At 37.8% G+C, this 24,734-nt stretch overlaps 1 protein-coding gene across 2 annotated transcripts in view; it reads right to left on the bottom strand.

The window, feature by feature from the left end:
* IMPA1 (inositol monophosphatase 1) overlaps positions 1–24,734 on the bottom strand; it is a 38,325-nt gene that overhangs the window by 8,894 nt on the left and 4,697 nt on the right. For both annotated transcript variants that reach the window (XM_028112744.2, XM_028112749.1), the window contains exons 4-7: positions 23,468–23,572; positions 21,887–21,932; positions 19,533–19,641; positions 18,038–18,146 (exon numbers count right to left, since the gene is read on the bottom strand). In XM_028112744.2, the coding sequence (XP_027968545.1) occupies positions 18,038–18,146; positions 19,533–19,641; positions 21,887–21,932; positions 23,468–23,572 (369 nt within the window). The remainder of the gene's footprint in view (positions 1–18,037; positions 18,147–19,532; positions 19,642–21,886; positions 21,933–23,467; positions 23,573–24,734) is intronic.

The following is a 24,734-nucleotide window of genomic DNA, read 5'->3' as shown; positions in this document are numbered from 1 at the left end:
AGGCAGAAGAGAGAATCAGCGATATAGAAGAACAAATGATGGAAAATAAAGAGGCTGAGAAAAAGAGATAAACAACTACAGGATCACGAGGGCAGAATTCGAGAGATAAGCGATACGATGAGATGAAACAACATTAGAATAATTGGGATCCCAGAAGAAGAAGAAAGAGAGAGAGGGGCAGAAGGTATATTGGAGCAAATTATAGCAGAGAACTTCCCTAATGTAGGGAAGGAAACAGGCATCAAAATCTAGGAGGCACAGAGAACCACTCTCAAAATCAATAAAAATAGGTCAACACCGTGACATCTAATAGTAAAACTTATGAGTCTCAGAGACAAAGAGAAAATCCTGAAAGCAGCTCGGGAGAAGAGGTATGTAACCTACAATGGTAGAAACATTAGATTGGCAACAGATCTATCCACAGAGACCTGGCAGGCCAGAAAGGACTGGCATGATATCTTCAGAGCACGAAACGAGAAAAATATGCAGCCAAGAATACTATATCCAGCTAGGCTGTCATTGAAAATAGAAAGAGAGATAAAAAGCTTCCAGAACAAACAAAAACTAAAGGAATTTGCAAACATAAAACCAGCCCTACAAGAAATATTGAAAGGGCTCCTCTAAGCAAAGAGGAGCCTAAAAGCAGCATAGATCAGAAAGGAACACAGACAATATACAGTAACAGTCACCTTACAGGCAATACAATGGCACTAAATTCATACCTTTCAATAGTTACGCTAAATGTAAATGGGCTCAATGCCCCAATCAAAAGACACAGGCTATCAGATTGGATTAAAAAGACAAGATCCATCGATATGCTGTCTGCAAGAGACTCATTTTAGACCCAAAGACACCCCCAGATTGAAAGTGAGGGGGTGGAAAACGATTTACCATGCTAATGGACACCAGAAGAAAGCTGGGGTGGCAATCGTTATATCAGACAAATTAGACTTTAAAACAAAGACTGTAATAAGAGATGAAGAAGGACACTATATCCTACGTAAAGGGTCTATCCAACAAGAAGAACTAACAATTGGGGGCGCCTGGGTGGCTCAATCGTTAAGCGTCTGCCACCGGCTCAGGTCGTGATCCGACGGTCCTGGGATCGAGCCCTGCATCAGGCTCCCTGCTCCACGGGAAGCCTGCTTCTCCTTCTCCCACTCTCCCTGCTTGTGTTCCTGCTCTTGCTATCTCTCTGTCAAATAAATAAAAAAAATATTTAAAAAAGATCTAACAGTTGTAAGTATCTATGCCCCTAACATGGGAGCAGCCAATTATATAAGGCAATTAATAACAAAAGCAAAGAAACACATTGACAACAATACAATAATAGTGGGGGACTTTAACACCCCCCTCACTGAAATGGACAGATCATCTAAGCAAAAGATCAACAAGGAAATAAAGACTTTAAATGACACACTGGACCAAATGGACTTCACAGACATATTCAGAACATTCCATCCCAAAGCAACAGAATACACATTCTTCTCTAGTGCCCATGGAACATTCTCCAGAACTGATCACATCCTAGGTCACAACTCAGGTCTCAACTGGTATCAAAAGATTGGGATTATTCCCTGCATATTTTCAGACCACAATGCTTTGAAACTAGAACTCAATCACAAGAGGAAAGTCACAAAGAACTCAAACACATGGAGCCTAAAGAGCATCCTACTAAAGAATGAATGGGTCAACCAGGAAATTAAAGAAGAATTTAAAAAATTCATAGAAACCAATGAAAATGAAAACACAACTGTTCAAAATCTTTGGGATACAGCAAAGGCGGTCCTAAGAGGAAAGTATACAGCAATACAAGCCTTCCTCAAGAAACAAGAAAGGTCTCAAATACACAACCTAAGCCTACACCTAAAGGAACTAGAGAAAAAAACAGCAAATAAAGCCTAAACCCAGCAGGAGAAGAGAAATAATAAAGATCAGAGCAGAAATCAATGAAATAGAAACCAAAAAAACAGTAGAACAGATCAACGAAACTAGGAGCTGGTTCTTTGAAAGAATTAACAAGATTGATAAACCCCTGGCCAGACTTATCAAAAAGAAAAATGACCCAAATCAACAAAATCATGAATGAGAGAGGAGAGATCACAACCAACACCAAAGAAATACAAACAATTATAAAAACATATTATGAGCAACTCTATGCCAGCAAATTAGATAACTTGGAAGAAATGGGTGCATTCCTAGAGATGTATCAACTACCAAAATTGAACCAGGAAGAAACAGAAAACCTGAACAGACCTATAACCACTAAGGAAATTGAAGCAGTCATCAAAAATCTCCCAACAAACAAAAGCCCAGGGCCAGATGGCTTCCCAGGGGAATTCTATCAAACATTTAAAGAAGAATTAATACCTATTCTCCTGAAACTGTTCCAAAAAATAGAAATGGAAGGAAAACTTCTAAACTCATTTTGAGGCCACCATCACCTTGATCCCAAAACCAGACAAAGACCCCATCAAAAAGGAGAATTACAGACCAATATCTTGATGAACATGGATGCAAAAATTCCCACCAAAATATTAGCTAATACGATCCAACAGCACATTAAAAGGATTATTCACCACGACCAAGTGGGATTTATCCCTGGGCTGCAAGGTTGGTTCAACATCCGCAAATCAATCAACGTGATACAATACATTAACAAAAGAAAGAACAATAATCATATGATCCTCTCAAGAGATGCAGAAAAAGCACTTGACAAAGTACAGCATCCTTTCTTGATCAAAACTCTTCCGAGTATAGGGATAGAGGGTACATACCTCAATATCATAAAAGCCATCTATGAAAAACCTACAGCGAATATCATTCTCAATGGGGAAAAGCTGAAAGCTTTCCCCCTAAGGTCAGGAACGCGGCAGGGATGTCCACTATCACCACTGCTATTCAACATAGTATTAGAAGTCCTAGCCACAGCAATCAGACAACAAAAAGAAATCAAAGGCACCCAAATCGGGAAAGAGGAAGTCAAACTCTCTCTTTGCAGATGATAGGATACTGTATGTGGAAAACCCAAAAGACTCCACCCCAAAACTGCTAGAACTCATACAGGAATTCAGTAAAGTGGCAGTATATAAAATCAATGCACAGAAATCAGTGGCATTCCTATACACCAACAACAAGAAGGAAGAGAGACAAATCAAGGAGTCGATCCCATTTACAATTGCACCCAATACCGTAAGATACCTAGGAATAAATGTAACCAAAGAGACAAAGGATCTGTACTCAGAGAAGTATAAAATACTCATGAAAGAAATTGAGGAAGACACAAAGAAATGGAAAAACGTTCCATACTCATGGATTGGAAGAACAAACATTGTGAAGATGTCAATGCTACCTAGAGCAATCTACACATTCAATGCAATCCCCATCAAAATACCATCCACTTTTTTCAAAGAAATGGAACAAATAATCCTAAATTTGTATGGAACCAGAAGAGACCCCAAATAGCCAGAGGAATATTGAAAAAGAAAAGCAAAGCTGGCGGCATCACAATTCCGGACTTCCAGCTCTATTCCAAAGCTATAATCATCAAGACAGTATGGTACTGGCACAAAAACAGACACATAGATCAATGGAACAGAATAGAGACCCCAGAAATGGACCCTCAACTCTATGGTCAACTCATCTTCGACAAAGCAGGAAAGAATGTCCAATGGAAAAAAGACAGTCTCTTCAACAAATGGTGTTGGGAAAATTAGACAGCCACATGCAGAAGAATGAAACTGGACCATTTCCTTACACCACACACAAAAATAGACTCCAAATGGTTGAAAGACCTAAACGTGAGACAGGAGTCCATCAAAATCCTAAAGGAGAACATAGGCAGCAACCTCTTTGACCTCAGCCGCAGCAACTTCTTCCTAGAAACATTGCCAAAGGCAAGGGAAGCCAGGGCAAAAATGAACTCTTGGGATTTCGTGAAGATAAAGCTTTTGCATAGCAAAAGAAACAGTCCACAAAACCAAAAGACAACCGACAGAATGGGAGAAAATATTTGCAAATGACATCTCAGATAAAGGGCTAGTATCCAAAATCTATAAAGAACTTATCAAACTCAACACCCAAAGAACAAATAATCCAATCAAGAAATGGGCAAAAGACACAAACAGACATTTTTCCAAAGAAGACATCCAAATGGCCAACAGACACATGAAAAAGTGTTCAACATCGCTCGGCATCAGGGAAATCCAAATCAAAACCTCAATTAGATACCACCTCACACCAGTCAGAATGGCTAAAATGAATAAGTCAGGAAACCACAGATGTTGGCGGGGATGTGGAGAAAGGGGAACCCTCCTACACTGTTGGTGGGAATGCAAGCTGGTGCAACCCCTCTGGAAAACAGTATGGAGGTTCCTCAAACAGTTGAAAATAGAGCTACCATAGGATCCAGCAATTGCACTACTGGGTATTTACCACAAAGATACAAATGTAGGGATCCGAAGGGGTACGTGCACCCCAATGTTTATAGCAGCAATGTCCACAATAGCCAAACTGTGGAAAGAGTCAAGATGTCCATCGACTGATGAATGGATGAAGATGATGTGGTATATATATACAATGGAATATTATGCAGCCATCAAAAGGAATGAGATCTTGCCATTTGCAACGACATGGATGGAACTGGAGGGTGTTACACTGAGTGAAATAAGTCAATCAGAGAAAGACATGTATCATATGACCTCACTGATATGAGGAATTCGTAATCTCAGGAAACCAACTGAGGGCTGCTGGAGTGGTGGGGGGTGGGAGGGATGGGGTGGCTGGGTGATAGACATTGGGGAGGGTACGTGCTAGGGTGAGCACTGTGAATTGTGCAAGACTGTTGAATCACAGATCTGTACTTCTGAAACAAATAATGCAATATATGTCAAGGAAAAAAAAAAGAAGGTAGCAGGAGGGGAAGAATGAAGGGGAGTAAGTCAGAGGGGGAGACGAACCATGAGAGACGATGGACTCTGAAAAACAAACTGAGCGTTCTGGGGGGGGGGGGGTTGGGTTAGCCTGGTGATGTGTATTAAAGAGGGCACATTCTGCGTGAAGCACTGGGTGTCATGCACAAACAATGAATCATGGAACACTACATCATAAACTAATGATGTAATGTATGGTGATTAACATAACAATAAAAAATAAAAAAACATACATTTATATACATAAAATATGACATTCATAAAACGTGGGTAGGGGAGTAAATATTTAGTGCTTTTAGAATTTGTTTTAACTTAAGCAAACATCAACTTAATATAGACTGCTATACCCATAAGATGTTAAATATGAACCTAATGGTAACTGCAGATCAAAAACCTGTAATATACTTTTGATTCCTTTCTCTTTTTTTTGTGTTTAACACTAAAAAGCCATCAAACCACAAGAGAAGAGAACAAGAGAAGGAACAGAGAAAAACAACCAGAAAATAAGTCACAAAATGGAAGTAATACCTATGAATAATTACTTTAAAGGTTAAGAGGACAAAATGCTACAATCAAAAGCTATATGGTGACCAAAAAGATTTAAAAAAACAAAACCTATCCATTTGCTGCCTGTAAGAGGTTTACTTTAGACCTAAAGACATGTATATACTTAATGGATGGAAAAAGATTCCATGAAAACAGAAGTGAAACAAAAAGCCACACTAGCAATATTTAGATCACAAGAAATTGTCTTTTGTTACAGTCTTTGTTTTAAAGTCTAAGAAGGGCATTATATAATGATAAAGGGAACATTCTAAAAAGAGAGTATAACAATTGTAAATATCTATACACCCAACACTGGACAATCAAATATATAAAGCAACTACTAACAGACATAAAGGGAGAAACTGACAATAGTACAATAATGGTAGGTGACTTTAACACAACACTTACATCAATGTATAGACCATCTGGAGAGAAAAAACAGGAAACAGTATCTTTGAGCAACACATTAGACTAGTGGACCTAATAGATATATACAAAACATTTCATCTGAAAACAGCAGAATATACGTTCTTCTCAAGTGCACATAGAAAATTCTCCAGGAGAGATCACATGCTAAGCCACAAAACAAATCTCAATAAAATCAAGAAGACTGAAATCCTATCAAGTATCTTTTCTGACCACAATCGTATAACACTAGAAATCAATTATAAGAGGAAATCCGGAAAGGAACACAAATACAGAGGCTAAACAACATGCTGCTAAACAACCAGTGGGTCAACCAAGAAATCAAAGGAGGAATAAAATCTATGAAGATAAAAGAAAATACCACTGTCCAAAATCTTTGAGATGCAGCAAAAAGCAGTCCTAAGAGGGAAGTTTATAGCAATACAAGCCTAACTCAAGAAACAAGAAAAATCTCAAACACCTAACCTTACATCTAGGAGATCTATAAAAAGAACAAAGTCCAAAGCTAATAGAAGGAAATATTAAGGCTAGAGCAGAAATAGAGACAAAAAAAAAAAAAGTCAATGAAACTAGGAGCTGGTTCTCTGAAAAGACAAAGCTGATCAACCTTTAGCCAGATTCATCAACAAAAACAAAGATTCAATCAGAATTGAAGGAGGATAAATAACTGATAGCACAGAAATGCAAAGGATTATAATATTATGAAAATTATATTGGGCAACCTAGAAGAAATGAATAAATTCCTAGAAACATATAAACATCCATACCTGAATCAGGAAGAAATAGAAAATTTGAACAAACTAATTGCTAGCAATGAAACTGAATCAGTAGTCAAACTCCCAACAAACAACAGTCTAGGACCAGATGGATTCACAGGTGAATTGTACCAAACATTTTAGGAAAAGTTAATACTAAAATTTTAAACAAAAAAATAAAGAATATTCTTCTCGAACTACTCCAAAAAGATAGAAGGAAAGCTTCCAAATTCATTCTATGAGGCCAGCATTACTCTGACACCAAAACCAAAGACACTACAAAAGAAGAGAACTACAGGTTAATATCGCTGATGAACACAGATGCAAAAATCCTCAACAAAATATTAACAAGCCACATTTAACAATGAATTAAAATGATCATTCACCATGATCAAGTGGGATTTATTCCGAAGATGCAGGGATGGTTCAATATTTACAAATCAATGTCCTACACCACATCAACAAAATGAAAAATAAAAATCACATGATCAACCCACTAGATGCAGAAAATGTGACAAATTTCAACACCTGTTCATGTTAAAAACCCTCAACATAATAAAGGCCATATATGAAAAACCCATAGCTAACATTATACACAATGGTAAAATACTGACTTACAGCTTTTCCTCTAAGAGCAGTAACAAGACAAGGATGTCCACTCCCATCACTTTTCTTCAACATACTACTGGGAGTCCTAGCTGCAGCAATCACACAAGATAAAGGAATAAAAGGCATCCAAATTGGTTAGAATGAAGTAAAACTGTCACTACTTGCAGCTGCCCTGATACCATACACAGAACACCCTAAAGACTCCACCAAAAAACTTAAAAATGATACACCTTTACATCAAAGCAATTAAAAAAAAATAGATTAAAATTATGTGATGCCTTTGGTTTCAAATATGCTTTACTGCTTATTTCTTACTACATATCAAATTTAGGAGAGAACTGTTTAACAAATGTTAAACAGATGTTTGACTGCTTTCCAAATAGATAAAACCAAATTAAAGTAAGTGGCTTTTGATAGTCTACATAAAGAATGGCATACAAAATTTTCCCCTTTTCTCATGGGATATGCAATAGTTCATAGCTCATGTCCTAGAAAGCAAATATCAAGATCTTTCATGAATAACCTCTTGGTATTTCTATTCAGAGACAGAACTGTAGGCTGGAAGAACAATAATGATACTTACTGGCAATGCTTCTGTCCATTTCTAATAAATATCATGGGCTCTCAGGGAAGGAGACTTATAGTCAGAAAATAAGATATTCTTTTATGAATAAATATTACCAGAGAGAATACTTAATCACCAAATGATCAAGGCTGTGGTCTAGATTTTACAGATGTCTTCTGAATCCTATTTTAGTCTGATCCTTCTACAGAATATGGCATAAAGTAAAAGACAATTTTTGGTATCACAGAGCTTTGAGTTTGCACCTCTACTTAGCTGCTTAAAACTGCAATCTTGAGAAAGTTTTCTCTTCAAGTTTTACTTTTCTTGTCATCAAAATGGGGAGACCAACTTATTTTGGACCACTGTTGTAATGGTTATAATAAATATCTGCAAAGCACCTAGGAGAGTGCCTGACATCTAAAAGGGCCTCAAAGATATGTTTAAGATGAAATTATTCCCTAAATCATGATGCCAGAAAACATCATAGAAGTAAATGGAGAGGAGCAAGATGGCAGTGGTGGAGTAGGAGATTTAAATTTCGTCTGGTCCCAGGAATTCAACTAGATAGGGATCAAACCATTCTGAACACCTACGAACTCAACAGGACATCGAAGAAAAGAAGAGCAGCAACCCTCTGAACAGAAAAGCGACCACCTTCTGGAAGGTAGGACCTGCAGAGAAGTGAATCCGAGGCAATATACGGGAAGATAGATGGCGGGGGAGGGGGCCTCCATCCCAGCCAGTGATTGAGCAGCTGAGCACAAAATTGGAACTTTTAGAAGTCTGCTCTGCTGAGGGACATTGCTCCAGTGGCTAAGCGGGGGTGGGGGGGTGGGGGTGGAACCCTCGCTGGGACAGTGTGGTCTCAGGACCCTCGGGGTCACAGAAAGACCGGGAGTGCCTGAGTGTGGCAGAACTCCCAGGTAACGGAGCTCGGAAGCCGGCTGCAGAGACGGAGCCGAGGCATGGGCTCTCAGCTCGGGGTTGCCATAAAATGTGATCCACAGCACAGTCGGCCACTGCTTTTCCAGCAGGGACCCAACAAGCGGCAGATCTGGGGAGCTTCCCCTTCCTCCTCCTGGGAGGAGTGGCATGCGAGCGCACTGCAGGGATCTGCTGAGTTTGGAGGGTCCAAATGGGCTCGTGTGCCAGAGAAAAACGCTCGGTCACAGGCTGGTGAGCATGGAATGCGGCTGGAGACAGGGGAGATGGGAGGGATTGACTGCTTTTCTCTGGGGGCTCACTGAGGAGTGTGGCCCCGAGTTCTTGGCTCCTCCAGGGCAGAGACTGGGAGGCTGCCACTTTCACTCTCATCCTCCAAAGCTGTAAGGAAAGCTTGCAGGGAACAAAAGCTGCCGAGAGCAAACCCAAGCACATTACTTAGCCCGGCCCCTGGCAAGGGCAGGGCAATTCCGCCTCGCAAAGACATTTGAGAATCACTGCAACAGGCCCCTCCCCCAGAAGATCAGCAAGGACAGCCAGCCAAGACCAAGTTTACCGATCAATGAGAATGGCAGAACGCGCAGCGCTAGGGGAATACTGCACATAGAATCCATGGCTTTTCCCCCCCTATTCTTTAGTCTTTCAAAGTTAATTTTTTTAACTTTCTTTTTCTATTTTTTGTTTGAATTTTTCTTTCTCCCTTTTTCAACCATCTTATCAATCCCTTCTTAAAAATATTTTTTATTTTTCATTTTTACAGTCATATTCTATCCCTTCATTGTAGTTAACCTTATTTTTGGTATATATATAAGTTGTACTCACTTTAAAATTTTGGGATACAGTTTTTTCTAACAGACCAAAATATACCCTAAATCTCTAGTGTATGGCTTTGTTTTAGTCTCCTGCCTGATTACATTATCTTTTTAAAATTTTTCTTCTTTTTTCAACCAACTTATCAATTCCTTTTATGAAATCTTTTATAATTTTCATCTTTGCGGTCATATTGCATCCCTTCATTGTATTTACCCTTATTTTTGTACATATATAAGTTTTTCTATTTTGAGAGGCAGTTTCTTTTCTAACAGACCAAAATCCGCCCAAAATCTAGTGTGTGGCACTGATCTATTCACCAGCCTGATCATATTTGATTTTTTTTTTTCTTTCTTTCCCCCCAGTTTCTGGTCTCTTCTGATTTGTTTAATGATATTTTTCTGGGGTCGTTGTTACCCGTCTAGCATTTTGTTCTCTCATCTATTCTCCTCTAGAAAAAAATGACAAGATGGAAAAACTCACCTCAAAAAACAGAACAAGAGGCAGTACCAACTGCCAAGGACCTACTCGATACGGACATTAGAAAGATATTGGAACTAGAGTTCAGAATGACAATTATAAAGATACTAGCTGGGCTTGAAAAAAAGCATGGAAGATACTAGAGAAACCCTTTCTGGAGAAATAAAAACTAAAATCTAACCAAGTTGAAATCAAAAAGGCTATTAATGAGGTGCAATCAAAAATGGAGGCTCTAACTGGTAGGATAGATGAGGCAGAAGAGAGAATCAGCGATATAGAAGACCAAATGATGGAGAATAAAGAAGCTGGGAAAAAGAGATAACTACTGGATCACGAGGGCAGAATTCAAGAGATAAGTGATACCATGAGACATAACAATATTAGAATAATTGGGATCCCAGAAGAAGAAAGAGAGAGGGGGCAGAAGGTATACTGGAGCAAATTATAGCAGAGAACTTCCCTAATGTAGGGAAGGAAACAGGCATCAAAATCCAGGAGGCACAGACAACTCCCCTCAAAATCAATAAAAATAGGTCAACACCCTGACATCTAATAGTAAAACTTACAAGTCTCAGAGACAAAGAGAAAATCCTGAAAGCAGCTTGGGACAAGCAGTCTGTATCCTACAATGGTAGAAACATTAGATTGGCAGCAGACCTATCCACAGAGACCTGGCAGGCCAGAAAGGACTGGCATGATATATTTAGAGTGCTAAATGAGAAAAATATGCAGCCAAGAATACTTTATCCATTTAGGATGTCATTTAAAATAGAAGGAGTAATAAAAAGCTTCTAGGACAAACAGAAACTAAAAGAATTTGTGATCACCACTCCAATCCTACCAGCAATATTAAAAGGGGTCCCCTAAGCAAAGAGAGAGCCTAAAAGTAACATAGACCAGAAAGGAACAAAGACAATATACAGTAACAGTCACCTTACAGGCAATACAATGGCACTAAATTCATATCTTTCAGTAGTTACTCTGAATGTAAATGGGCTAAATGTCCCAATCTAAAGACACAGGCTATCAGACTGGATAAAAAAACAAGACCCATCGATATGCTGTCTGCAAGAGACTCATTTTAGACCCAGACACCCCCAGCTTGGAAGTGACGGGGTAGAAAACGATTTACCATGCTAATGGACATCAAAAGAAAGCTGGGGTGGCAATCCTTATATGAGACATATTAGATTTTAAACCAAAGACTGTAATAAGAGATGAGGAAGGACACTATATCCTACTTAAAGGGTCTATCCAACAAGAAGATCTAACAATTGTAAATATGTGTGCCCCTAACATGGGAGCAGCCAATTATATAAGCCAATTAATAACAAAAGCAAAGAAACACATCGACAACAATACATTAATAGTAGGGGACTTTAACACCTCCCTCACTGAAATGGACAGATCATCTAAACAAAAGATCAGCAAGGAAATAGACTTTAAATGACACACTGGACCAAATGGACTTCACAGACATATTCAGGACATTCCATCCAATAGCAATAGAAAACACATTCTTCTCTAGTGCCCATGGAACATTGTCCAGAATAAATCACATCCTAGGTCACAACTCAGGTCTCAAACGGTACCAAAAGATTGGGATCATTCCCTGCATATTTTCAGACCACAATTCTTTGAAACTAGAACTCAATCACAAGAGGAAAGTCGGAAAGAACTCAAATACATGTAAGCTAAAGAGCATCCTACTAAAGAACGGGTCAACCAGGAAATTAAAGAAGAATTTAAAAAATTCATGGAAACCAATGAAAATGAAAACACAACTGTTCAAAATCTTTGGGACGCAGCAAAGGCAACCTAAGAGGAAAGTATATAGCAATACAAGCCTTTCTCAAGAAACAAGAAAGGTCTCAAATACACAACCTAACCCTACACCTAAAGGAGCTGGAGAAAGAACAGCAAATAAAGCCTAAACGCAGCAGAAGAGAAATAATAAAGATCAGAGCAGAAATCAATGAAATAGAAACCAAAAGAACAGCAGAACTGATCAATGAAACTAGGAGCTGGTTCTTTGAAAGAATTAATAAGATTGATAAACCCCTGGCCAGACTTATCAAAAAGAAAAATGACCCAAATAAATAAATTCATGAATGAAAGAGGAGAGATCACAACACCAAAGAAATACAAACAATTATAAGAACATATTACGAGCAACTATATGCCAGCAAATTAGGTAATCTGGGAGAAATGGATGCATTCCTAGAGATGTATCAACTACCAAAAATGAACCAGAAAGAAACAGAAAACCTGAGCAGACCTATAACCACTAAGGAAATTGAAGCAGTCATCAAAAATCTCCCAACAAACGCACACCCAGGGCCAGATGGCTTCCCAGGGGACCTTACCAAACATTTCAACAAGAATGAACACCTATTCTTCTGAAACTGTTCCAAAAAAAAAAAAAAAAAGAAATGGAAGGAAAATTTCCAAACTCATTTTATGAGGCCAGCATTACCCTGATCCCAAAATCAGACAAAGACCCCATCAAAAAGGAGAATTACAGACCAATATCCTTGATGAACACGGATGCAAAAATTCTCACCAAAATACTAGCCAGTAGGATCCAACAGTACATTAAAAGGATTATTCATCACTACCAAGTGGGATTTATTCCTGGGATGCAAGGTTGGCTCAACATCTGCAAATCAATCAATGTGATACAATACATTAATAAAAGAAAGAATAATCATATGATCCTCTCAAGAGATGCAGAAAAAGCATTTGACAAAGTACAGCATCCTTTCTTGATCAAAACTCTTCCGAGTATAGAGAGAGAGGGTACATACCTCAATATCATAAAAGCCATCTATGAAAAACCTACAGCGAATATCATTCTCAATGGGGAAAAGCTGAAAGCTTTCCCCCTAAGGTCAGGAACGCGGCAGGGATGTCCACTATCACCACTGCTATTCAACATAGTATTAGAAGTCCTAGCCACAGCAATCAGACAACAAAAAGAAATCAAAGGCACCCAAATCGGGAAAGAGGAAGTCAAACTCTCACTCTTTGCAGATGATAGGATACTGTATGTGGAAAACCCAAAAGACTCCACCCCAAAACTGCTAGAACTCACACAGGAATTCAGTAAAGTGGCAGTATATAAAATCAATGCACAGAAATCAGTGACATTCCTATACACCAACAACAAGACAGAAGAAAGAGAAATTAAGGAGTCAATCCCATTTACAATTGCACCCAAAACCCTAAGATACATAGTAATAAATCTAAACAAAGACACAAAGGATCTGTACTCAGAAAAGTATAAAATACTCATGAAAGAAATTGAGGAAGACACAAAGAAATGGAAAAACGTTCCATGCTCATGGATTGGAAGAACAAATACTGTGAAGATGTCAATGCTACCTAGAGCAATCTACACATTTAATGCAATCCCTATCAAAATACCATCAACTTTTCTCAAAGAAATGGAAATAATCCTAAAATTTGTATGGAACCAGAAAAGACCCCAAATAGCCAAAGGAATGTTGAAAAAGAAAAGCAAAGCTGGTGGCATCACAATTCCGGACTTCCAGCTCTATTACAAAGCTGTAGTCAAGACAGTATGGTACTGACACAAAAACAGACACAGAGATCAATGGGACCGAACAGGAAGCCCAGAAATGGACCCTCAACTCTATGGTCAACTAACCTTCGACAAAGCAGGAAAGAATGTCCAATGAAAAAAGGACAGTCTCTTCAACAAATGGTGTTGGGAAAATTGGACAGCCACATGCAGAAGAATGAAACTGGACCTTTTCCTTACACCACACGCAAAAATAGACTCAAAATGGTTGAAAGACCTAAATGTGAGACAGGAGTCCATCAAAATCCTAAAGGAGAACACAGGCAGCAACCTCTTCGACCTCAGCCGCAGCAACTTCTTCCTAGAAACATCGCCAAAGGCAAGGGAAGCAAAGGCAAAAATGAACTATTGGGACATCATCAAGATAAAAAGTTTTTGCACAGCAAAGGAAACCGTCAACAAAACCAAAAGACAACCGACAGAATAGGAGAAGATATTTGCAAATAACATCTCAGATAAAGGGCTAGTATCCAAAATCTATAAAGAACTTACCAACTCAACACCCAAAGAACAAATAATCCAATCAAGAAATGGGCAGATGACATGAACAGACATTTTTCCAAAGACATCCAAATGGCCAACAGACACATGAAAAAGTGCTCAACATTGCTCGGCATCAGGGAAAACCAAATCAAAACCTCAATTAGATACCACCTCACACCAGTCAGAATGGCTAAAATGAACAAGTCAGGAAACGACAGATGTTGGTGAGGATGCGGAGAAAGGGGAACCCTCCTACACTGTTGGTGGGAATGCAAGCTGGTGCAACCACTCTGGAAAACAGTATGGAGGTTCCTCAAACAGTTGAAAATAGAGCTACCATAGGATCCAGCAATTGCACTACTGGGTATTTACCCCAAAAAAGATACAAATGTAGGGATCCAAAGGAGTACGTGCACCCCGATGTTTATAGCAGCAATGTCCACAATAGCCAAACTGTGGAAAGAGCCAAGATGTCCATCAATAGATGAATGGATAAAGAAGATGTGGTATATATATACAATGGAATATTATGCAGCCATCACAAGGAATGATATCTTGCCGTTTGCAACAATGTGGCTGGAACTGGAGGATGTTATGCTGAGCGAAATAAGTCAATCAAGAAAGACATGTATCATATGACCTCACTGATATGAGGAATTCTTAATCTCAGGAAACAAAGTGAGGGTTGCTGGAGTGGGGGGCGGGTAGGAGGGATGGGGTGGCTGGGTGATAGACATTGGGGAGGGTATGTGCTATGGTGAGTGCTGTGAATTGTGCAAGACTGTTGAATCACAGATTTGTACCTCTGAAACAAACAATGCAATACATGTTGAGAAAAAGAAAAGATAGCAGGAGGAGAAGAATGAAGGGGGAGAAATCGGAGGGGGAGACGAACCATGAGAGAAGATGGACTCCGAAAAACAAACTGAGGGTTCTAGAGGGGAGGGGGGTGGAGGGATGGGTTAGCCTGGTGATGGGTATTAAAGAGGGCACGTATTGCACGGAGCACTGGGTGTTATGCACAAGCAATGAATCATGGAACACTACATCAAAAACTAATCATGTAATGTATGTTGATTAACATAAGAAAAAATTTAAAAAAAAAACGTAATCAAAGGCAATGAGGAGGGGTGCCTGGGTGGCTCAGTTGTTTGAGTGACTGCCTTCGGCTCAGGTCATGATCCCAGGGGTCCTGGGACTGAGTCCCACATCGGGCTCCCTGCTCCTCAGGGAGCTTGCTTCTCCCGGAGCCTGCTTCTCCCTCTCCCTCTGCCTGCCACTCCCCATGCTTGTGCTCTCTCTGTCAAATAAATAAATAAAATCTTTAAAAAAAAAAAAAAAAGGCAATGAGGAAAAGCAATATAGGAAGGAAGTAAAAAGGGTCAGAGAGAAAGTGGCTGAAAAAGAAGACCCAAAGGAAACTGAACATTCCTACTAGTGTCCTGAAGAAAATGAAAAAACAGAAAATGAAAATGAAAACTGAACTAGTATTTAAAACTCAAAAAAATTTTTCTGAATGAAGAAAGATCTGAGTATACATGTTAAAGGATAAAATTCTGCCAGAATGAGCAATTCCAAGATCTATCCTTGTAAAGCTATTAGCCGTGGAAGATTACAAGAAAAAAACAAAAATTCTCAGAGCCTCCAAGTAAGACATTTTTTTTTTTTTTTTTAAGATTTTGTCAGAGAGAGAGAGAGAGCACACGTGAGCACATGCAAGCAAGCATGCACAAGCAGGGGGAACAGCAGAAGTAGAGGGAAAAGCAGGCTCCCTGTTGAGCAAGGAGCACGATGGGGGACTTGATCCCAGGATCCTGGGATCATGACCTGAGCCAAAGGCAGATGCTTAACCAACTGAGCCACCCAGGCATCCCAAAACATGAATTTAAAAGCCAAGAAAATTAGAATGGTATCAGATTTCTCAAAAGCAATATACAAAGCAAGGCAACAGTAAAATAGCAGTTTCAAGACATTTAGTTTATACTGTTTCTTAAGGATATTATATCCAGCCAGGCTGTTCAACATTCAAGGTCATAGAAAAACAGTACAGAATGTGCTAGAAGTCATGGAGTCATACACATGTGCTCTTCTCAAGGAATCTGTAGAGGATGAGCTCATACAATCTAACGGTGACCTGGAAAACTTTATAAAATGCTTGCCCCATCCTTTCCTAAAGTCAAGCAAAAAACTAAGACCAAAGGGTAGAATTGAGACTAAACAAAACAGTCATATTAATAAATGAAGAGGCCTGTTTTATTAAAAGAAAAAAATACTTAAATTCATTTGCATTCTTAAGCAAAACTCCATTCCACGCTGTATTCAAGAGATACACTTAAAAGGGCTAAAAGTTAGAGTGGACCAAAAGTTATCAGGCAAATAGCAATGAGGTAGAGTTTGCAATTTTGATATCAAAGCAGACTTTAAGTCTAAAAGCATGAAAGAAGGCAAAGGATACTATATAAAGTTAAAATTATACAAGAAGTTGTATGTATGCCTATACAGTATGTATAGGCATCAAATAATGCATCTTCCACCTTACGTAAAATAAAAGCTCTAAGAGTTGCAAGGAGAAATATAGAGAAACATACCAATAATGGAAGAGTTTAACATATCACTCAGTATGAGACAGGTGAAGTAGACAAAAAACAAAACAAACAACATAATAAGGTTCATCTTTAGGCTATATATCAAAGATTATACCCTAATAACGGAGAATATACTTTTCAGTGTGTACAGAACCATCCCCCCAATTAATCACATACTAGGCACAAATATTAGTCACTCCATAGCAGATTCATTATGATGTAATTAAAAATGAAATTTAAAAAATTTCTTTATAGAAATTTAAGAACACAACTCTTAGGTGAAAGGGAAAATACAAATTACAGATTTTGTGAAAAATAATTATAATGAAAACCCTACATATTAGAATCTATGATATACGTTTAAAACAGTAAAATAAAAATTCATAACCTAACACATTAATAAAAAAATCAAAGAATAAAAATAAATTCAAGACAGGGAGGAAAAAAGCTGTAGATCAGAAAAATAAATCATAATCCTGGTTCTCGGGGGGGTGGGGGGTGGAGACAAACCACTAAGTAATTTAACCAAGATTTACAACAAGAAGCACAAATATAAAAAATAAAAAATGACACGGAAGAAGTAACTATTGATACAGAGAAACCAGAAATAAGTTATAAGAGTCTACTACCTTGTATTCCTTTATGCAAATAATTTGAAAACTAAGAGGAGGTGGGAATTTCTTAGGCTGTGGAAATATTCCAGATCAAAAGCGGCTGAAGAGACATGACAACTATATTCACGCTTGACCCTAGACTGACTCTTGCACTGGAGGAAGAAAATGCTACAAAGGACACTGTTAGGTCAACTGTCAAAATTATATATGGATGGTAGATTAGATAAAGCGTAAATTTATGAGGTCAACAATTGTACTGTGGTCATGGAAGAAAATACCCCTAATTTCTTAAAATAAATTGTAGTAGTTAGGAGTAAAGAGCCATAATATATGTAATTTACCCTTAAATAGTCCAGTGGGATAAAAGGTATGTATACACTTATGTATGCACACATTCATTTATGTACACACAACACACACACTCAGAGGGAATGATAAAATGATAAAGCAAATGGGGTAAAATGTTAACAACAGGTGACTATAAGTAAAGGGTGTACTTTCCCCCTCATTATTTCTGCAAATTTTTTAAGTTTGAAATTGTTCTCAAAAAGTTTTTTTAATTACATTACAAAATTATAATTATAGTACTGATCCCAAGCCTATTAAAAAACTTCATTTTTATGGAAAATTCATTCTTGAAAATGTTAAATTCTCTGGAACTTCAGGGAAGAAAAGAAAAGAGCTTACCCATGAATAGGAATGCACAAAAGCTTTTCCAGATTAGAAAGAACAATTCTTACAGTCTCTGGTGTTCTGGAAGAGCCAAACTCTGTCACCAAAAGTGATTTGGTAATATCTAAAAGAGAATGTTTTAAATAATCACTAGAGTTTAACAATAAGAACTCTGATTTAAAAATGTGGTAACTTGTAATTCAGAATAAAATAGGACCATTTTTATCCCTCACCCTAGTTGTACTGTATTTCTTTCATTCTAAGCCTTGAAGTATTAAAATTCTGATAATTATCCTTAAGTGGTTGTTTTTATAATCAAGGAGTCTGCTTCTTAGATCATCCCCAAAAAGTGTAGAATATAACCAAGTTGCTTACATTCATGATACCTTTAGTGGGAAACAAGCAAATACCTCAAATATTTAAAAAGTAGAATTTAGAAATTAAATAATTTAAATATAGATTTGAAATAAAACAAGTTTGAGTGGTGGCTGACCTCCATTTACTAAATTGATGGATTACCCAATGCTTTCCATTCTGTCTTTGAAACAACATGACTGAAGCTCATGAAACACTCAACACTCTCGGCTAATAGGCTCCCTGTGTAGCATACCCTACACTTCATCTCCTCCCACCAGTGTATGCTTACCAGCTTGTTCTGAACATGTTTATAATTACTGTTTCTTCTAATAATCACATAATCTAATTTAAAAAGTATAAAAAGCAAAATTATAAAAAGGGAAAGGTTTAGTTTCTACAAAAGCTACCACATTACTTTGATTATAAGATGCCATGTTTTTTCACATTATCACCTTAAAAATGATGCATGTCCCAATCTTTGGGGTCTCAGTTCTATAAAAAGAAAATGAACTAAAAATCTGCTCTCAAATTAAGTGTTCAAGGAGAAAAGTTATAAAAGTGTAGGTGGATTCTGAATTTAGATTGATTTGCAAGTATCTTTAAGTTCTTGATGCACTTAAAAGAATCTGAAATACAAACTGTGGGAAATGTTGGACACGGTTTATGGAAAAAAGGTGACTCAAAACTTCAATGAGCTGTCACATAGAAGACAAAATACCAATCATCAAGGTCATAAAAAATGTAGAGACCTCATTTTTAATGATTCCCGACATTAACAAACTTGCCCCCCCCTCAGATTTACAGTCTAACAACTGGTCCCAGCAACATCAGATTAGAGCAATTTGACAAAGAATTTGAGATGTAGTGGCTTAAATAAACCATGAACTCCATGGGGGCAGGAAGCCATTCTTATTCATCTTTCTATCCCCAGCACTTAGCAAGCTGCTGAGTCTGAAGTGGTGTTTGCTGGACTATACTTGCCTTCTTGGCTCCCACTACCACATTCAAAACTGTGGTGGAAATAAAAACATAAAGGGAAAATACACACAATTTATGAATCTTTTAACAACTGGGACAACTCCATTGGTTAACTCAAAAACAATAAAACACATGTATATAATATCGACCACACCAAAGAAGAGGATAAACCTACCTTCCTGTTGTGAAACCTGTAGTTTTTGACCATTACAAAAAGCTCCCTTTCCTTTCCTGCCAGTATACATCTTATCCTCCAGGCAACTGTATACAACTCCAAATTCCATCTGCAGAAGGAAAAGTTTCCTTTACCAAACCTGAGTATTTTCCACCATTAAATCAATACTTTTTTTAAAGGCAGTAACAAAAAAATCCACTATATTGAGAATGTTTTCAAAAAACTACTATGGGATACTTAAAAATGATAATTTCCAGCTTACACAGAGAAAGGAGGTCATCAGACTTGAATCCTTGACTCTTGTCCCATCCATTTCTCAACTTAAGAGCACCCACCTTGACCTCTCACGCTCCTGCCCCAGATAGGTAAATATTTCCTACTTCCTTCCGTATTATAATTCCTACCCTCTCAAATGTCTCTGAAAAACTCCTCTATCAACTGATCCTTCTTCTCTCAGATTTTCATTCTGGTACTTTCACACCAAATTTCTACCTCCCCCACAAAATTTTCAAGATGTTATCTTCTCCTTTTCCCTTCCCTGCCAAAGGGTAGTCTACACTTCACCTCTCCCATTCTCCTCTTAATAAAAATTACAATTTGACTTCTGCCCTGATCACACACACTTCTGAAACTTCCCCAAAAGAGATTACCCAGGAACTCCTACTAACCAAATGCCATCTCCAAAGCTTTGGAGACTGCTGACCATCACCCACACTTCATTACTTAATCCAGTACCCCCATGTTTCTGGCAGGACTTTTAGTCCTACCTCACTCACTAATCCATCTTTGTGTCACTTTTTCTAAAGACCTTGTTCTCTGTCCAACCCTTAAAAGTTGTGTAGGTCAGGATTTGTTCACTCTTCCGTATCTTCCATTCCCCTCTTGGATGTCTATATTCTTAGAGGTTTGTTCTTTCTAGTCCATAAATTCAACTACCACCTTTAACTGTGGCCTGTTCCACCTGTAATCCCATTGTCACAGGTAAGAACCTATGCTTCAGCTCATCTTGCAGAAACCTCAACCAAAGAGGTCAAAGATCGTTCATTACCTCATCACACCTCATTCCTTCTCCACGTGTCATCTTCAAATTTCATCTTGAAAGCACTTCTTGATTTTGGCATTTCCTCAGCCACCCTCACTGGCCCATCTTAGTTCAGAATCACCCAGCCTGCCCCTCTGGTATGATCTCTGTATTGCTAGAATTATCTGTCACTGTACTTGAAAAACCTCTACTGGTTTTCTACAGCCTAAAAAAATCTAAATGTTCTGACACAGGCCACAGTGCCTCACAATAAAACCACAACTAACTCACCTCATCAATTCTGCTCCTGCCACTTTCAGAGTTTCACTCACAATGAACATCTCGTTCCCCACACACATCATGCTCTTCTCCAAGCTGTTCTGATTAAAATGCTTTCCTCCTTTTCTTCTTTAATCTGAAAAACTCCTACGTTTCTAAAACCCAACTCACATGACCAAATTCTAAAGACCCCTTCTGTATGAAGATTTCCCCAAACCACTCGGGCAGAATCGGATACACCCCTCTTCATGTTCCCACAGCATTTGTTTCATAGTTGCTCTATGTATTTACCTATTCGCACATCTAACTTGTGCCTGAACCACGAGTTAATTCAGTGGCAGGGACAGCACATAGCCCAAGGCTGATTATTTGCTAAAGGCTCCTTTAGCTTCTTTCAGATGTTCTCACTAATGAGCGCAACCCTGTGCCTAAGATGTTTTATTTTCATAGATTTTTTTTAACTCTCTTGTGTACATGCTGATCAAATATATCACAAGCTCCTTGAACACAGGTGTGTAAGATGTTAGTAAACATCATTCATTGTTTGATCGATCAAATAGCCAAACAGCAAGGAAATGCAATTGCTACAGATTGTATTCTACTGGGTTTTAGATATAGCAAGTATTTGGGCTCCTGAACATACTCAGCATTTCCCAACCATGTTCTGGCCCCTACCACTTTCTGGTCTTTCAAAGTCTCCCTTCACTGACCCCTATTAAGACATTCCTAGCTCAAATCCCACCTCTTTCATTTAGCATTTTAGATCACACATCAACTCCTATCACATCTGACTCTATCACATATATAATGGTGATTAAATACTGAATTGTATTTCAGTTATTTGCATGTATTTTTTCCTTTTAATTATTGCTTCTCAGACATTAAATTTTCTTTAATGGAAAAAGTATTATGCCAATTTTAACAGTTCTGCAGCTTACTCTGAAATAATGCAGCCATATAAATTGAATAGAGACAAACCTAAATTTATTACAGACACATGTACTTTCTCAGAAAATGAGAACAAGGCATTTTACCATAAATTTAAACAGCATACCTTTTTATTTACAGTAAAGCCAATCGAAACAGCTACAAAAGGAAACCTTTAAAAAAACATACACACATATATACAAATTTACCAAGATAAAATTATTTTCAATAAACATGTTTTTTCATAATGTAATTGACTATATAACTTTTCATATAAATAGTCTCATCCCTCCTCCCACAGAACAGTGTGTATAGTATGCAGCCCTCTGTGTAAATAGGGGAAATATGGGGAGAGGTGGTGCATATACATACATACATACAGGATGCTTCTAGCTTCTACAGGCATGAAACATCTCTGAAAGAATTCACAAGAAACTGGTAACAGTGGCCACCTCCAGAGATAGGTCCTGAGAAACTGCAGTCAGAAGTGGGAAGGACACTTTGCACTGTATGACATTTTACATCTTTGGAATGTCAAATGCCACGAATATAGTAACTAATTTTTTTTTTCAAAAAATAAAAAAATTAAAAAAATTTTTTAATTGTTCATGGTTAAAAAGTCTCTTTTCTTTGGTCATTTCTCCCATAGTCAGGACCTATAAACACAGATATCAAATTGTACAGAACAAACTGTTACTTGTCTTTAATACCAAACTTGGGAGTTTCACACACAGTTACTAAAAGTAAACTGTTAGCCACAGCTATTGCTATGGCTGCATGACAGTCTGAACACACAGGTTGTAATTTCTGACTCCAGAGTCAAGATAAACAAAATAAGAAAATGTGTTCAACTACTGAAAATAAAACGTTTAATATTTAATAGTTTTCATTTTAACAAAAATGGGATCATAGTATACACTCTGTATTAGAATCTTCTCTATGTTATGTCATGAGCATCTTTCCACATTAACACTCCACATATAGATTCTAGATCTTAGCTTTACAGACTTTAACAATTCTGTACTAGTAAAGATATGTATAGCTACACGGCAACTTCAAATATAACATTTATGTGTAATCCCAACAAACTAGGCTACCCATTTTAAGTGTCACGGGCAATTCCCTCAGGCTTTCCTTTAGTGCTAATATACTGAGTTACATACTTTGTGCCAGGCACTACACTAAGTTCTTATATAAAAGTATTACTCACTGGATCCCATGAACAAACAGTTCTAGGAGGCAGGTACAAGTAAGATGCCCACTTTACACGTTAAAAAACAACGGAGGCTTACAAAGATTAAGTAACTTGCCTAAGGTCACAAAGCCTATAAAAGCATCTGGAATCAAGCCCAAATCTGTTGATCCTAAACCCCAAGCTCTTTTTGATAGTTTTTTCTCCCAGACTGAACCTACTCTATATAGACAACATTCTACGTGACCCCCAAAATTGACTCCATTAGTTCCTTAATCTCAAAGCAGCAATGTTGCTTGCTTACATTTTTGTATGGTTCCACCAGTCAGAAAAAAAATGAACAGGACCCCTTGCTGTACAAGTCCACAGCATGAATATTTCATCATCTCTTCCATATCTGATGAAAATTCTGCATGATACATTTCACTCTACAAATTATACAATTCTCTAAAGTATCTAGGTCCATTCAGTTAGTATACAAACAAGTTATTACAATATTAACATTTTAAAACATACCTATGTACAAAATTCGTTGTTCCATCAATAGGGTCAATGATCCATGTAGGGCTGTCAGTTAAGACACTTTTTTCCCCAGCTGCCACAGATTCCTCACCAATGAAACTAAAAGCAAGAAGGACAAATTCCAAATCTTCACACTGCTTTCAATAATTTTCAAACCTAAACATTTCCTTAGATTCAGAGTCTACTTTAATACATAACAAAAGTCCATATGCCCTTTCCTATTGTTGTTCCTTCTTCCTTCAGACTGATAAAGTGAGAAAACTTTATTTCCCCCAGAGCAAAGTTATGTGAAAAATAAAATTCAAAATTCTCAAATCCAATACCAGGGTAAATAAAGGCACTCACATGTGTGTATGTACACACATTTGTTGCAGATGAGAACTTACTAAAGAAATGTGGTTTTTAAAAATAACTCCACAAATTCTCTCATGCTCTTCTCTTTAAGAGGTAGAACCTAACACCCCTTGCCTTGAGTGTGAATTTGAACTGAGTGACTCTCTTCTAACCAAGAGTCAAAGCAGAAGTTACAATATGCAACTGTGAAGACTCGTTTACAAAAATGGTACTGTGGTTTCCATCTTATTTACTCTATTTCTCCCTCTGTCCCTTTCCTTCTCTTGCCCCAGGGGAAGCCAGCCACCATGTTAAGAGCTGCTCTATGGAGGCCCAAATGGCGAAGAAATGAGGGGAGCTACTAGCAGAAAACCCATGAGGAACTGAAGTCACCAACAATCACATAAGTGAACTTATCCTTCAGCTCTAAAATGCTACAGCCCTGACCAGCAGTTTGACTATAACTTTATGAGACCCCGACCAGAACCATGCAGCCAAGCTACTCTCATATTCCTGACCCTTGAAAACTCTGAGATAATAAATGTTTGTTGTCTAGAGCTGCAAAATTTTTAGGATAATTAGCTATGCAGCAAAGGACATCATAGAGAACATTAAATAAGTCGATGAGAAAGCAAATTACCCACCAAAATTACTGTGTCTACATGCCTTCCTAAAACATGCTATGTTTGAAATCTCAGGTGAATTTTGTAAATGGTGTCTGAGTTCATTGGTTTTCTTTTTATTTCTTTTATTCATTTTCTTTCTTTTATTCAATACTGAACTATCCTATAATCATTATGATTTTCTTTCATCCCCTTTTCACTTAGCTGTAAGCCTTTTTACTAAGAGGATGTATATTTAGCCACAGCTTTAAACATTTTTTCTTTTCAATGGCTAAAATATCAGGAACAGATAATGGCATGACCAA

Source organism: Eumetopias jubatus, unplaced genomic scaffold (genome assembly GCF_037043125.1).
Source record: "Eumetopias jubatus isolate StellerSeaLion01/CBP00866 unplaced genomic scaffold, mEumJub1_p1.0 scaffold_4, whole genome shotgun sequence".
NCBI classification, from domain to species: domain Eukaryota; kingdom Metazoa; phylum Chordata; class Mammalia; order Carnivora; family Otariidae; genus Eumetopias; species Eumetopias jubatus.
Note: the sequence above shows the minus strand (reverse complement) of the source record. Positions and strands in the feature narration are given on the sequence as shown.